We start from the raw sequence: 12768 nt of genomic DNA, 5'->3' as shown, positions 1-12768 counted from the left end.
TACTATGGGCTCCAGAAGAAGCTGCGATCGAGAAAGATTCACCCCCGCACTAAATGTACCATGTACAAAACGCTAATAAGACCGGTGGTCCTCTAAGGACATGAAGCATGAACCATGCTAAAAGAGAACCTGCAAGCACTTGGAATGTTAGAAAGACGGGTGCTTAGGACTATCTTTGGCGATGTGCAGGAAAATTAACCACGAGCTCTCTAGGCTCTACGGCGAATACTGTTTCCAGAAGGTGGCGAAAACCTGAAGGGTGCGTTGGGCAGGGCATGTTGCAAGACTACCGGACAATAACCCTGCAAAGATGATGTTCGCGTTGAATCCGGTTGGTATAAGAAGACGTGGAGCACAGCGAGCAAGGTGGATTGACCAGGTGCAACAGGATCTGGAGAGCGTGTACCAAAATCGAAGTTGGAGGGACATAATGATGGATCGAGTAATTTGGCATTGCATCGTTAACGAGGTTTTATCAAATGTATGGATGTAACACCAAATAAATAAAAATAAACAATACAATTATGTACGCACCATAATTTATGTTCATATATGTTGTACACTATAGATATTGGTCGAAAATGAGTTATTGGCAAACATAATTTTCATGCTTCGCATGAGAGCCCAAACTTTTGCACGATATGTACACCGTACTAAAGGATGAACTCAAACTTTTGCACAATGTCTTGAAACACTAGTTCATTGATTTTAAATATTTTTCAGATTGGTTTGCCAAGCCAAGCATCAAATTTTCAAGAGTACAAATCTGGAGAACCGAACATCCGTTTGAGCTGAAAACTTAATCGATTGGTCACCACCAGGTAGTGACCGATCGATTAAGTTTTCAGCAAAAACGGATGTTTGGTTCTCTAGATTCGTGCTCTTGAAAATTTGAAGTTTAACTTCGATTTATGTTCACTTTAAGTAAAAAAATAATCACCATAATTCTTTTTTTTTTTGTTAAAATACAATTAGGTAAAATTAACTTATTGCTTTTCGAATGAATCATAGTGTGTTCGCAGATATATTGACTAAACACTTGTATATGTTTTAGGGGGTGATCCCAAACTTTTGCATGGAAGTTTACATGATGATAGTTTCTGGTTTTATACCTTAATTAGGTATTACTAAATCGTTCAGGTATTGTTCACACCTCAATTTTGTATTATTGCGGTATTGAGAATATTGTTTAAAATAATCAAAAATACCTCACTGAGGTGTTGATGAGGTATCGAAGGTATTGAACAACTAATGACAAATTTCGCTTCATGATAAAAATTCATCATGTTTTAAAGTATTCGCCATACCAGATCAATTTAATAGTTTGTTGTATATAAAATATGCATGAGCTATTCTTTTATTATTATTACTTATACAGGGCTCTTTCATACCTTATTCATGTGGCATAAATTGAAAAGTGTGGAACACCTTGATTTGGTATTCTGTAGCAATTTTCTTCTGCTCGAGTAGCCATCAGTTCCAAGAAAAATTATTTTGTCCGGGATGTCAATATACAGTCATCGATGTCCTACGTCGTTTTGAAGTCCCATGAATGAAATTTAAAGGGTTTAATTTAAACTATTGGTATTTATAAAATGAACAAACAAATAAAGCAAACAGATCCAACGTTATTTTAGACGTATATATAACTTCCAGTTTCTGAAAGTAATTTGAAATCAGTGGACATCAATTTCCAACATCTCGTCGATCATTTTCCATAAGTATTTACTAGGTAGAGATTTTCAGAAAACAGAATTAAGCATTGATTTTTCGTTCGATATTGAAGAGAACGTGAATTCACCCCATCTTAACAAGATTCTTAAATCCACGTATTTATAACTTGGATTTGACAATGCTGAGCTGTCAAACGAGTCAAACATAAATAAAACTCGAAACTTGTGAATAAATAATCTGTATTTTATCATGTCATATTTTATTTTGCATTATATTTTACGAACATCCTTAAGCACAATTAGCACGGTAATGTATACTTGTAGGTTTTGCACAACTATACTATGTTTGATTTTGTTGGGTAAATTTACATAAGAATTGCACTGTGAGGAAACTAGAAGTAGTAAAAAATATGAATACGGAGGTTTTGTGTAGCATTTATTATCCTTTTCGAAGGCAGATTATGGCCGTGATAGCAGTGTTGAAAATTGGGAAAGGAATGTATATGTTTAAATCGAGAGAAGGAAAGATTAAATAGTTTTCTTTTCAATATCTGTGAAGTTCTGAAGGAATGTATCATATGAATATTTATCTGGTTTTGTCAATGTTTATCACTTGGATATGGGTGTACAAAGCTATATGATCATAAAAATGTTACTATTGTTTGATTGTGTATGAACTATTACTTAAACACGTTGAATTTCAAATAGTTTTACTTCAGTGTCATACCAAATCGCTGGATCAACATTTCTGTGAATGAAAAACATTGTTAAAAAATTGCGAGTTTTCTAAGTAATCATTGTTTTACCTTAGATAAATAACGCCCCACATGTAAGTACGGAACCAAGCGGTGGTGCCACTGTTAGCCTGATACTTGCGTATCAAGATCGGATGCGGCACCGGGAGCAGACCAACCAGTGTGCCATGCTGAAGAAATTTCAGTATTTCGGACTCATCGGTCAGCCCCTTATCGATGCAAATTTTTTCGACTTGCGGTACAAGCACCTGCAACAATCTCATGATAGTTTGGAGCGGTAGCTTTGACCGCCATGACTGGACCCATTCGGGAGATGGTTGCCATACTTTAGCCTGGGAACGTTGACCAGTTCCCGGTGTAACACGAATGCTTCCGCGCTGTAAGATAAATAACAGTTTTAGAAATGTAGATCAGACAGTTTTGAAGTTGAATTTACCTGAGCAACAGATCTTTTCATAGGGGATGATGGTTCCTTACTAGGGGAACCTTTCGGAGCCCGATCGGTATCGCCAACCGGAGTCTTTGCATTAGGTTCAACAGGAGATGGAGTGGTGGCTTCTCCAGATGGGTGAGCTGATTCACGCTCAGTCATTTGTGTGATATCTGGAGTATCAAGCAGCGTTGCTTTCAATGTTCCTGGTTCTGCAGGTTGAGCAGGATGTGAACCTTCCATGGACTCTTCAACAATCTCACTGCGACTGTCTTCCTCATCCGATGGGTGTCTGTCATCCAGAGCTAATTGACTGGTTCTAACAGTAATTTCTTCTTCGCTTTCATTGCCCGCGTTAGCCGTAGATGGCAGAACCTCATTATTATGTGGATTTCGGACTCCATCACGGGATCCATGACTAGAATTGTTAAGTTTTCCACCTTTTCTGTTACTCATGCATCTTGCTATGCCTGCGGCATCCGTTGGCAGGTTTGCCAATGCGTGGAATACTTGCCGCTTTCGTATGATGGTGTATACCAAATTAGAATTCCCATCAAATTGATATTGGATAATATTATTGAATATTTCAAGCAAGAAGAACACCAAATGGTGATTGGACGGCGCCGAGTACAAAAACCAAGGAGTACTGAAAGCTTCCAACAAATGGAGCAATTTGATGCTGGCTACCATCGAGAGGGTCTTCAAGTATGGCGAAACGTTCACCAATATCGTAAGTAGACAATCGAACAATGGCTGCAACCGTTGATGACCGGTAGCAATGATTTTGTGAAACACCGTGATCAGCAAATCTGCGTGCGTTCCCGTGAAGACGGGAATATCCATTGGAACCGTTGCAGTGTACGGTTTGTTGAGCCGAACTCCAAAATTGCGTTCCCCGGACAAGAGTAACAGTATGAATACACCAATGTGCATCAAACCGACACGTGCTGTAGAGAAAATTTCGAGTTGGATAATTTTTATCGTTGATTATGGATAGAATATTTAAACAGAATTACTTACACTGATCAGCTCGAGAGTCGTTTAGATGGTATAATATAGGTACTAGAATATCCAACACATCGCTGCTTTTCAGTACGAAGTACAAGAATTTCTATAATTAAAAAAAAATAATAAAATTTTCAAGATAATTGAATTAAACAAGTTAAGTATCATCATCATGAGTTTTAAACAGCTACTCAAGATCACGATATTCATTTAAGAGTCGAAAAGTGTCAAAGCAATATCACTAGAGATTGTCCTTATGCGAAATGTCCCACCCCGATTTTAAGATAGAAGTTTTGATCATCTCATACTTCTCATAACGCTTTTCGTTAAGAATTTTCAGCTAACATTAAGTACGATGCGGCATTGCATCCAATGAACTTTTTTTTTTCTTAAAGCGTTACGTAATTTAGAATTGATATTCTATGATTGATAATTTGTTAAACACTAACGATATTTAGAGGAGGATTATCAAATTGGATTCACCCTACTTACCCCGCAAAACGGGGTAAATGCGTCTTATGGCCTTTTTTCAGAATTGCTTATAAAGTTTCCAATGTTTCCAAAGCATCACTTCTGATTCAGGCAAACATCAGTAAGGTGTTGCCGTTCGGTGCCTAAGTCTGGATTAAAAACATATATGTTTTTTTTTTAATTTATGTTAAAAAGTAATGTATTTCAAGGAACTAATACACGTTACTGTACAGAAATTTTGTCGCTATAAAAATGTCGTTATAGTAAAGTTCTATTGTACACAGCTAAAAATATGTTGTAAATTTCAGTTTATTTTCATGCACTTTATTGGAGCATCAAAATAAACTTAAATTTCAATGACAAATCGCTTATTTTTCAATTGAATGAACTTTAAATTTACATGATCATGCAACATTCAAGCATCTTTAGCTGAAAGATAAACGTGATGCTGTAATAATAGATGAATTTTATTTACTTTTACTTTACTCTTATGTTTATGCTACATTGAAATTTAAATATGTTTATCTGTGTATACTAAATTATATATTTATTATATACATTTATTATTGAAAGAGAGTAAATGTTCAAATTTTGCTTACACATTAAATTTCCATAAACTCTGACAGAAGAACTTTGAAGGAATACCTTTGAAACATTTGAACAGCAGTATACGATAAACAGTCTCTCATAATGTGCAGCATGTTATGATAGTTACAGAGAGCGATACGTGAGAGATTCTCTCAATTTTCTCAGGATTCAATCCCTGGTCACAACATTCTGAAGTTTAGTCATACTGGTACAAGGTTCCAAATGAATGATGAATAATAATAATGATCTCAAACCTGTATGGAAATGTAAAAAGGGTTCAGTCTTACCATCGGTGGATTAAGCCAGGTTTTATAATATTGAAACTATGATACTGTCCAACTGTTAATATTAAATCAAAACATTTTTGGCGTAGAAGTAAATTCGCTTACAATTACGTGAAATTTATGCCAAAGCAAATTTACTGGTAGAATGACACATTTTTTTCGATTTACAACCAGACACCACTACAACATCATAATTGCCTATCTAATATTTTTTTCCATTCCATTTTCAAAATGATTTCAGGCTACTCTCAATCATAAATTGCAATTTTCCACACATATTGTAACCCGAAACGGTGACAATAAAAATGGATTCCATCCAGTTAAATCTTGCTGGTACTTTTTGGGATGGCATAAGAACAATATGGTACACGCTGTAGTCGGATAATTCTACGAGTGGAATATTTCCCATTTGTATTTTCGTGTTCTGATTAACTTATTATTCTCCACATGATTATCATTATCGACATAATCATATTGGTAAGCACATGCAGACTGCATTCCAATAACATGCATCAGATAGTTAAGATTTAAGAACACTTTAACTGGAATTTGTGCAGTCTTAGAAGTTTTATCGTTGTCTTTGTAAGACAAGCAAGATGAGGTTTTGAGTGTATGCTTTAATATACACTACACAACTCTTTAAAAATACAATTTATTATCAACAAATTTGACCGGCAAATAAGTGGGTGTTCTACGTACGGTCCTAATCAAATGGCGACCCACTTTATCTCCTTCTCACTGTGCTTGTTTTAATATTTTGGAAGTATACTGTAGATATCTACAAAACATTTGAAAGTCTTTTTTTACTGAAAAGACCGTTTAGCTCTTTCCAATGCTTTATTAAATTTGTTTGGATTTAAAACCTCAATAAACAACATCTAAGATCAAAGAGCACTGAAATTGTTAGTTTGACATTATCTTGTGAACTTTAATTAACTAATCCATAAAATATTTTAGGAAACTATTGGTGAGTGATTTATTTTGGGTATTTAAGGAGGCATTTCAGTAAGAGTTAGCGAAACTTTGAGCATAACTCTATATGTCAATTCCAACACAAGTCAAGAATAACTCCGACTAGACATTTCTATGAAAACACTTTTAATAGCTTCTTTGGTGAATCCTCATAAGATCACGTTAGATTTTTTTTTTTAATTTCTTCAAGAATTTTATCAGAAAAAAAATCGTTTGTCTGAAGCTTTTTCAATACATTACTTCTAAGTTTGTTACAGGAATTCATCCAGCGATTCCTTCGCGTGTTCTCTTAACAACTTATCTTAGATTTTCGTTCAGGACACCTTCAAGAATTCAACCAATATTTTTTTCTAAAGACACCTCGAAAATTACTTTAAATATTCATCAACAAATTTCTTAAGTTAGTGATTGATTCACTTGTATTTTTTTTATTAATTACTCTATCCTATAGGATTTCCTTCAACATCATTGTTCAGGAATTCATTAAATAACTTATATTGCCCTAAAAAAATCCTCAAATATTTTTATTCAGGATTTGCGGATATTCACAGGAATTACTTAAGAGATTCTTCCTGAGCTTCCTTCTAAATTTCAATAGGAGATTCTTAAAACTGTTTCCAAAAAAAAATCCTGTAACAAATTATTCAAGAATTCTTATACTCCTGTTTTGAAAAATATTGCATAAAAATATTCTTTAGAAAAACCTTCCAAATTGTACTTTATTTAGGTCTTCTGGAATGACCTAAATAAAGTACAATTTAGAAGGTATTTCTAAAGAAAAACATCATGGTTAAAACTCGTTCAGGAATACCTAATTAGCTCCTACAAGGAGCTCAGGAGGAACTTTTAAAACCTTGATGATGCCATGGAGGGTTCTTTTAATGTATTGACAGAATAATTATTGGAAAAATCGAGAGAAATCCTTGAATCCTTACAGTTGGAGCTCCTGAAGAAATGTGCTTAGAAATGATCATACGAATCATTAGAATAATTGCTGTAGGACTTCTTGACGGAAAGTCAAAATGAACTTTCCATGAAAAATTTATCTGAGAAAATGAGCGAGAAATCGTTGGAAAAGTTTACTAGAGTAACTGCTGGATGAAATGCTGGGGAAATTCTATGATAAAATCTTTGGAGAAAATAAATGAGTGAGAAAAATATATGCATCATAACCACCTACTGGGTTAGGTGTTGTACGAGATCCAAGTGGATATGGCCATTATTCGGAAGTGATGCTACGCCTTGCTTTCAAATAAAATCTGTGATCCTGTTTCAACTTTTTTCAATTTGTATTAAGTAAAGTTAAGTTAAACCAAGTGTTTGTATTATGATTAGTGTTAGGCAAATCTTAATTATTAATGATTATAAAATATTTGCGTTGTTCGGTCCTATATTATATCTTATCTATTGATCAACCATCAGCGTTAAACAAAACGGTTTATAAACATTTTTGATTATTTTTGCAATGTCAAAATATAGGCTGGTCTCCAATATATTACACAGTATCGAGTATCTTACACAAACTATCTGGCAAATGCACCAAGATGGTATTTTTTTGCTCTGAGGTACAGATCAAGAGGTGTTCCGTTAAGTTTTAGAACCTATTTTTGTTTAAAGCCTAGTATAATAGAGATTAAATATACTTATACAAAGGGATAATGGGAATTCGCGGTAAAATTCTTGAAATTTCGCTTGGGCGTATTTCTTCATATGTTTAAATTTACGGAATTTCATTCATTTTTTTTATTTTACAAATTGATATACTGACCCGATTTTTCCCTTTTTGCTAAGAACTATTTATTGTAATGATTCCAAATTCAAATTCTCTAAAAATTGTTTACAATCTTGTAGAAGTTGCTATGAAAATGCATAACAAGAGAGTCAAAATATGTTTCAGCATCCCTTCAAAATTTTGATAATTTATGAAGCTTTTAAGGTGAAGATGAATCGAAGCCAAACCTCAAATTTTCAAGAGCACAAATCTGGAGAACCGAACACCCGTTTGAGCTGAAAACTTTATCGATTGGTCACTCGCTGGTGGTGACCAATCGATTAAGTTTTCAGCTCAAACGGGTGTTCGGTTCTCCAGATTTGTGCTCTTGAAAATTTGAAGTTTGGCTTCGATTTATCTTCACCTTAACTCTCTGTTATGCATTTTCATAGCAACTTCTACAAGATTGTAAACAATTTTTAGGGAATTTGAATTTGGAATCATTACAATAAATAGTTCTTAGCAAAAAGGGAAAAATCGGGTCAGTATCCAGCTTTTTAAGAGCGCTAATGGCTGCCGCAAACAGGCTCGCTTTCTGGTAAGGACATTCCGATTTGACGTTTAGCTTGGGTCCGTTCAATAGAAAATGACCCAAGCCAAACGTCAATTCGACATGTCCCTACCAAAAAACGAGCCTGTTTGCGGCAGCCATTATCGCTTTTAAAAACCTGGATATCAATTTGTAAAATAAAAAAAATGAATGAAATTCCGTAAATTTAAACATATAAAGAAATACGCCCAAGCGAAATTTCAAGAATTTTACCGCGAATTTCCATTGTCCCTTTGTATAAGTATATTTAATTTCTAATATACTGGGCTTTAAACAAAAAATTTAAATGAAAACAAGAAAGCCAGAAATTCAAATCAAAACAAGAAAAGAAAGATGTCAATCTTGAAACTGAATGATTATACATATATTTTATGGAACCTCGACTCAAAAATGAAAAAAAAAAACTATTTTCATAAAAAGAAATCTGAAATTCGTATCTAGGGAAAGTGTACCAGTTATGGCCATAGTGGTTACCTATTTGGCCATATGTAAAATTTTGATAACTATAACATTTTAAATATTTTAAATGTTTTAACATCAAGATGGTGGTAGGTCATTTGGCATAAAGTCGTTTGGCATAAAGCCGTTTGGCATAAAGTCGTTTGGCATAATGGTCATTTGACATAAAGTCGTTTGGCATAATGGTCGTTTGGCATAATGGTCGTTTGGCATAATGGTCGTTTGGCATAAAAGTCGTTTGGCATAATGAGTCTGAAATCAAGAATTTCTCAATTTTTCGTTTTTACGTTTCTATTAAATCTTTCTGATGACACCAGGCTTGATTTGGATTCAATTATACAAAATTTCACACTATTCAACAATCATTAGCTCTTGAATAAATTTAAGCATATTAGGAAAGTTATTGCCAATAGTATTTTATTATTTATCCATAAACTACCCTTCTTTCAAATATTAGTTCTTCTTTTGAGTTTCACTATTGGAACAAATTTTTGCACAGTAGATTTTTATATATTTGGCTCAAATTTACCGTTCTTTTCATTGTTCTTTTTTTTCTCAATATGATGCAACCATAATTAGAGGTATGGAAACCGTTGATTTAAAATTTCAAAAAATTCTTCCTTCTTTTATGCATAGGCTGTTCTTTGGAGCTATATTTTTAAAGTATTTTTTGTTTGGGTCCAACTGACAATCGATAACATTGATCTGCTCAAAACATCAGCGAAGAGATAAATCTATTACTGCAATTACTTCGGTGGGTTGTGCAACTTTTCTCGGAATGTCGGTCCCCGAATGTCATTTCTCCGAACGCCAGTTCCCCGAATATCCCGTTTCCCGACTAGCCCACTTCCCCGAAAAGTTTTTAGCACTCATAATTGTCGTAACTTCATACTTTTCAGAGTCGTGAACGAACTGACCATCTAATATGCACCCTTCTTTATTAAATTGGCGGTTCTTTCGAGTTTTACCGTCCTCAGCATTTTTGCCAACATGTGTATAGCCGAGAATGACAGAATACTTCCTTCTTTTGACTGTTTATCGTTCTTTCTCGTCATTACTTTTCGGGGGAACCAGTAATTGCCGCAATAATTTTTGGCTTCCTTCTTCTATTGGTTTAATTGTTAATTTTGCCTTCTTTTGAAAAAAGGCTGTTCTTTATATTTACACTGTTTGAAAATTTTATTATTCAGTAAAGCTGAGCCATTTTTATATTTTGCTGTTTTATCAATTTTTGCCAGATGTGTTGTTAGAATGATAATTATTTTAGAACCTGCCAATATTCAACATATACATGTTTGGGGGAAACGCGTGATCTCCTTCCGAGATATGCTGGAAAAAATAATATTTCATTCACAATTTTCCCCTTCTTTCGATAATAGACGGTGTTTTTGATTAACACTTCCAAAATTAGATTTTATATTGAACCGATGAAAAGTTTTGCCACAAATATTTTCTGACCTATACTGAGAAAAGATTTTTTTGCGTTAGAGCCTTAAACATTTTAAACGAAAAATATTCTGCTCTCGTATATAGGCTAGTTAGCATTGAGTCGAATTGATAGATCTTTGGATTTGAGCTTTTGATATTTTGCAAAAACAAAAATTCAACAATTTTTTAAATTCTTAGCATGGATAATCTCTGAACAAACACCACGCTTGTTTAGAACCAACCAAAATTTTTTGCTTTGAGCTCGGTTGTGTTGATCTCGGTAAAACCTTCAAAAATACCGATATTTATTTTAAGTCAATAATTATGCCAAACGGCCATTATGCCAAATGGCCATTATGCCAAACGGCCATTATGCCAAATGACCATTATGCCAAACGACTTTATGCCAAACGGCTTTATGCCAAACGGGGTACAATCCATCAAGATATATCTTAAATCTATTTACTACAACACACAAAAGTTTTCAAAATTTTAAGACATTGAAGTTATCACGTATGGCGAAATAGGGAACCACTATGTCCATAACTGGTACACTTACCCTATATAAATTCTCCAAATTTGACTAATTTCATGGCATTTCACGGAACTATTACGCGTAGGAGACCAAATTTCCATTGTCTCTACTTTTACATATTACTATAGCAGAAAATTCTAAATACTGACCTTATTATAGTCGCAAATCTTCCAAAAGAACACCAACAATTCTTGGTGACAGTGCAGTCTCTTTGTCGAGTTGGGTAGATAGCTTTGTACCAAAGGATTATTCAGCAAACGGGTTACGCCTTTCAAAATGAACTGAAAGTCATCATCTCTGTGAATGCGCGATAAGTAGTTGATAAAAAGGTTGTCAGCAATAGTTGTGTCATCGTGGGAATATGAAGCCGATTGTGTCGGCGAGTTGCTTGTTATATCATGGTCCAGCGTAACGATTAAAATCTGCAAACAAACTTCGACCAGTGGTTCTAAGGTATCTGTGAACAGTAGATGATTGTATGGGACTCCCATTCCCACTGGATCATAAGCGCAAACTGTGTTGAGAAGTGACGTGAACAATGGCAATGCATGTCGATTTTCAGCGCTAGTAAAGTGAACTATCCACTTGTTGGGTTCGTCGCTCATCGTTGGAACGCGATACATAGTTTCACTGAAACAGGTCAACAAAAGTTTAAGAAGCTCCGTTCGACGAGAGTCCATGTTGCCATTTCGAGGAGGAGATTGTGCAAAACCCACTCCAGCTTCCCATATGTATTCGCAACTATCAATCGAGTTTAACTCCTCCGCTTTCTCCGGTCCCGACTTCCTCAAACCAACGACGGTAAAATCCGGACAAAATAGCAGATCACAGATAGCATTCAGTAAACTTTGCGCCAATGGAGTTGCATTATCTTCTTTTTCATTTCCAGATGGGAGAGATGACCAGAAAAAATCTTTCCACTGAGGATCTTCAAAAATGTACGGCAATATTCGATTCAGAAGGCGTACACAGTTCAGTACGGTTTGCTGTTCGCCCTGAGTTCGGCAGCTATTATCCACGGCTCGAACTAGCCTCTCAGTGGCTTTATAGCATAGGGTTGCTAAATTAGCTGGCATTACATCTCTGACTTTACGTATCTCATTCGAGGGAATCAATGCAAAAACATCCTGCACTGAAGTACTATGTTCGATCCAAAACTGCTCCCAAAATACGTCATCACCTGCATCGATCGGCTACAACGAGAGTAGATAAACATATGGTGAATGCATGCCACATATGTCGAAAACTATACCAAAACTGTTTGGAAATTGTTGATATCGTTTAGTTTTAAGTCTTGCAACAATAATTATATGAATTTTTCCTAATTGTAACTATTAGAACAAAAATATATTTTATTTTTTTTCTCACTGAAATCTAATACCGACCTGGCTTTTGCTAGTAAGCTGCACGATTGCCTTGCGAAAATTCAGCTTCGTATCTGTATTACCCATGCTTAATCAGCAGATACAGTACTATACCCCAAAATGCTTTCTAAACCTAATTTCAACGAAATTTGTTGAAAAAGTCGATTTTTATCACGGGTTATCAAAAGTTACATTAGATTTTCAAATTTTATTCGAAGCGATGACGACTATATCACAACACAGAGAGCACAAAGAAGAAAAAAGATGACAGCTTCAAATTATTCCTTTTGCCTGGTTCGCCTGGTTCGCCACGTTTGGCTGCGTCCGAAGAGTCTAACTGAAGTGGTGTTGAAAAATACATCAAACTGGGCGCACGTTCCAATAGGAAAAATATATTAAGGTACACTTTCGTTTAGAATATTGTTTTTTTTTCTAATTTTATTTTTTTCTAATTCTAATTCTAAATGTTAGTTGAAACGTATA

The 12768-nt window shown here is 34.8% G+C and overlaps 1 protein-coding gene across 1 annotated transcript; it reads right to left on the bottom strand.

The window, feature by feature from the left end:
• Positions 1-1916: 1916 nt before the first annotated feature.
• Positions 1917-12548, bottom strand: LOC5571104 (protein HID1). Its single transcript, XM_001659493.2, has 6 exons — positions 12307-12548; positions 11071-12114; positions 3879-3969; positions 2865-3805; positions 2480-2805; positions 1917-2421 (listed from the first exon to the last, which is right to left on the bottom strand). Exons 1-6 carry the CDS (start codon positions 12370-12372, stop codon positions 2358-2360), a joined length of 2532 nt encoding a protein of 843 aa, XP_001659543.2. The 5' UTR covers positions 12373-12548; the 3' UTR covers positions 1917-2357.
• Between the last annotated feature and the right edge of the window lie 220 nt (positions 12549-12768).

This window comes from Aedes aegypti, chromosome 3 (genome assembly GCF_002204515.2).
Source record: "Aedes aegypti strain LVP_AGWG chromosome 3, AaegL5.0 Primary Assembly, whole genome shotgun sequence".
In the NCBI taxonomy this organism is placed as follows: domain Eukaryota; kingdom Metazoa; phylum Arthropoda; class Insecta; order Diptera; family Culicidae; genus Aedes; species Aedes aegypti.
This window is presented reverse-complemented; position numbering and strand designations above follow the sequence as displayed.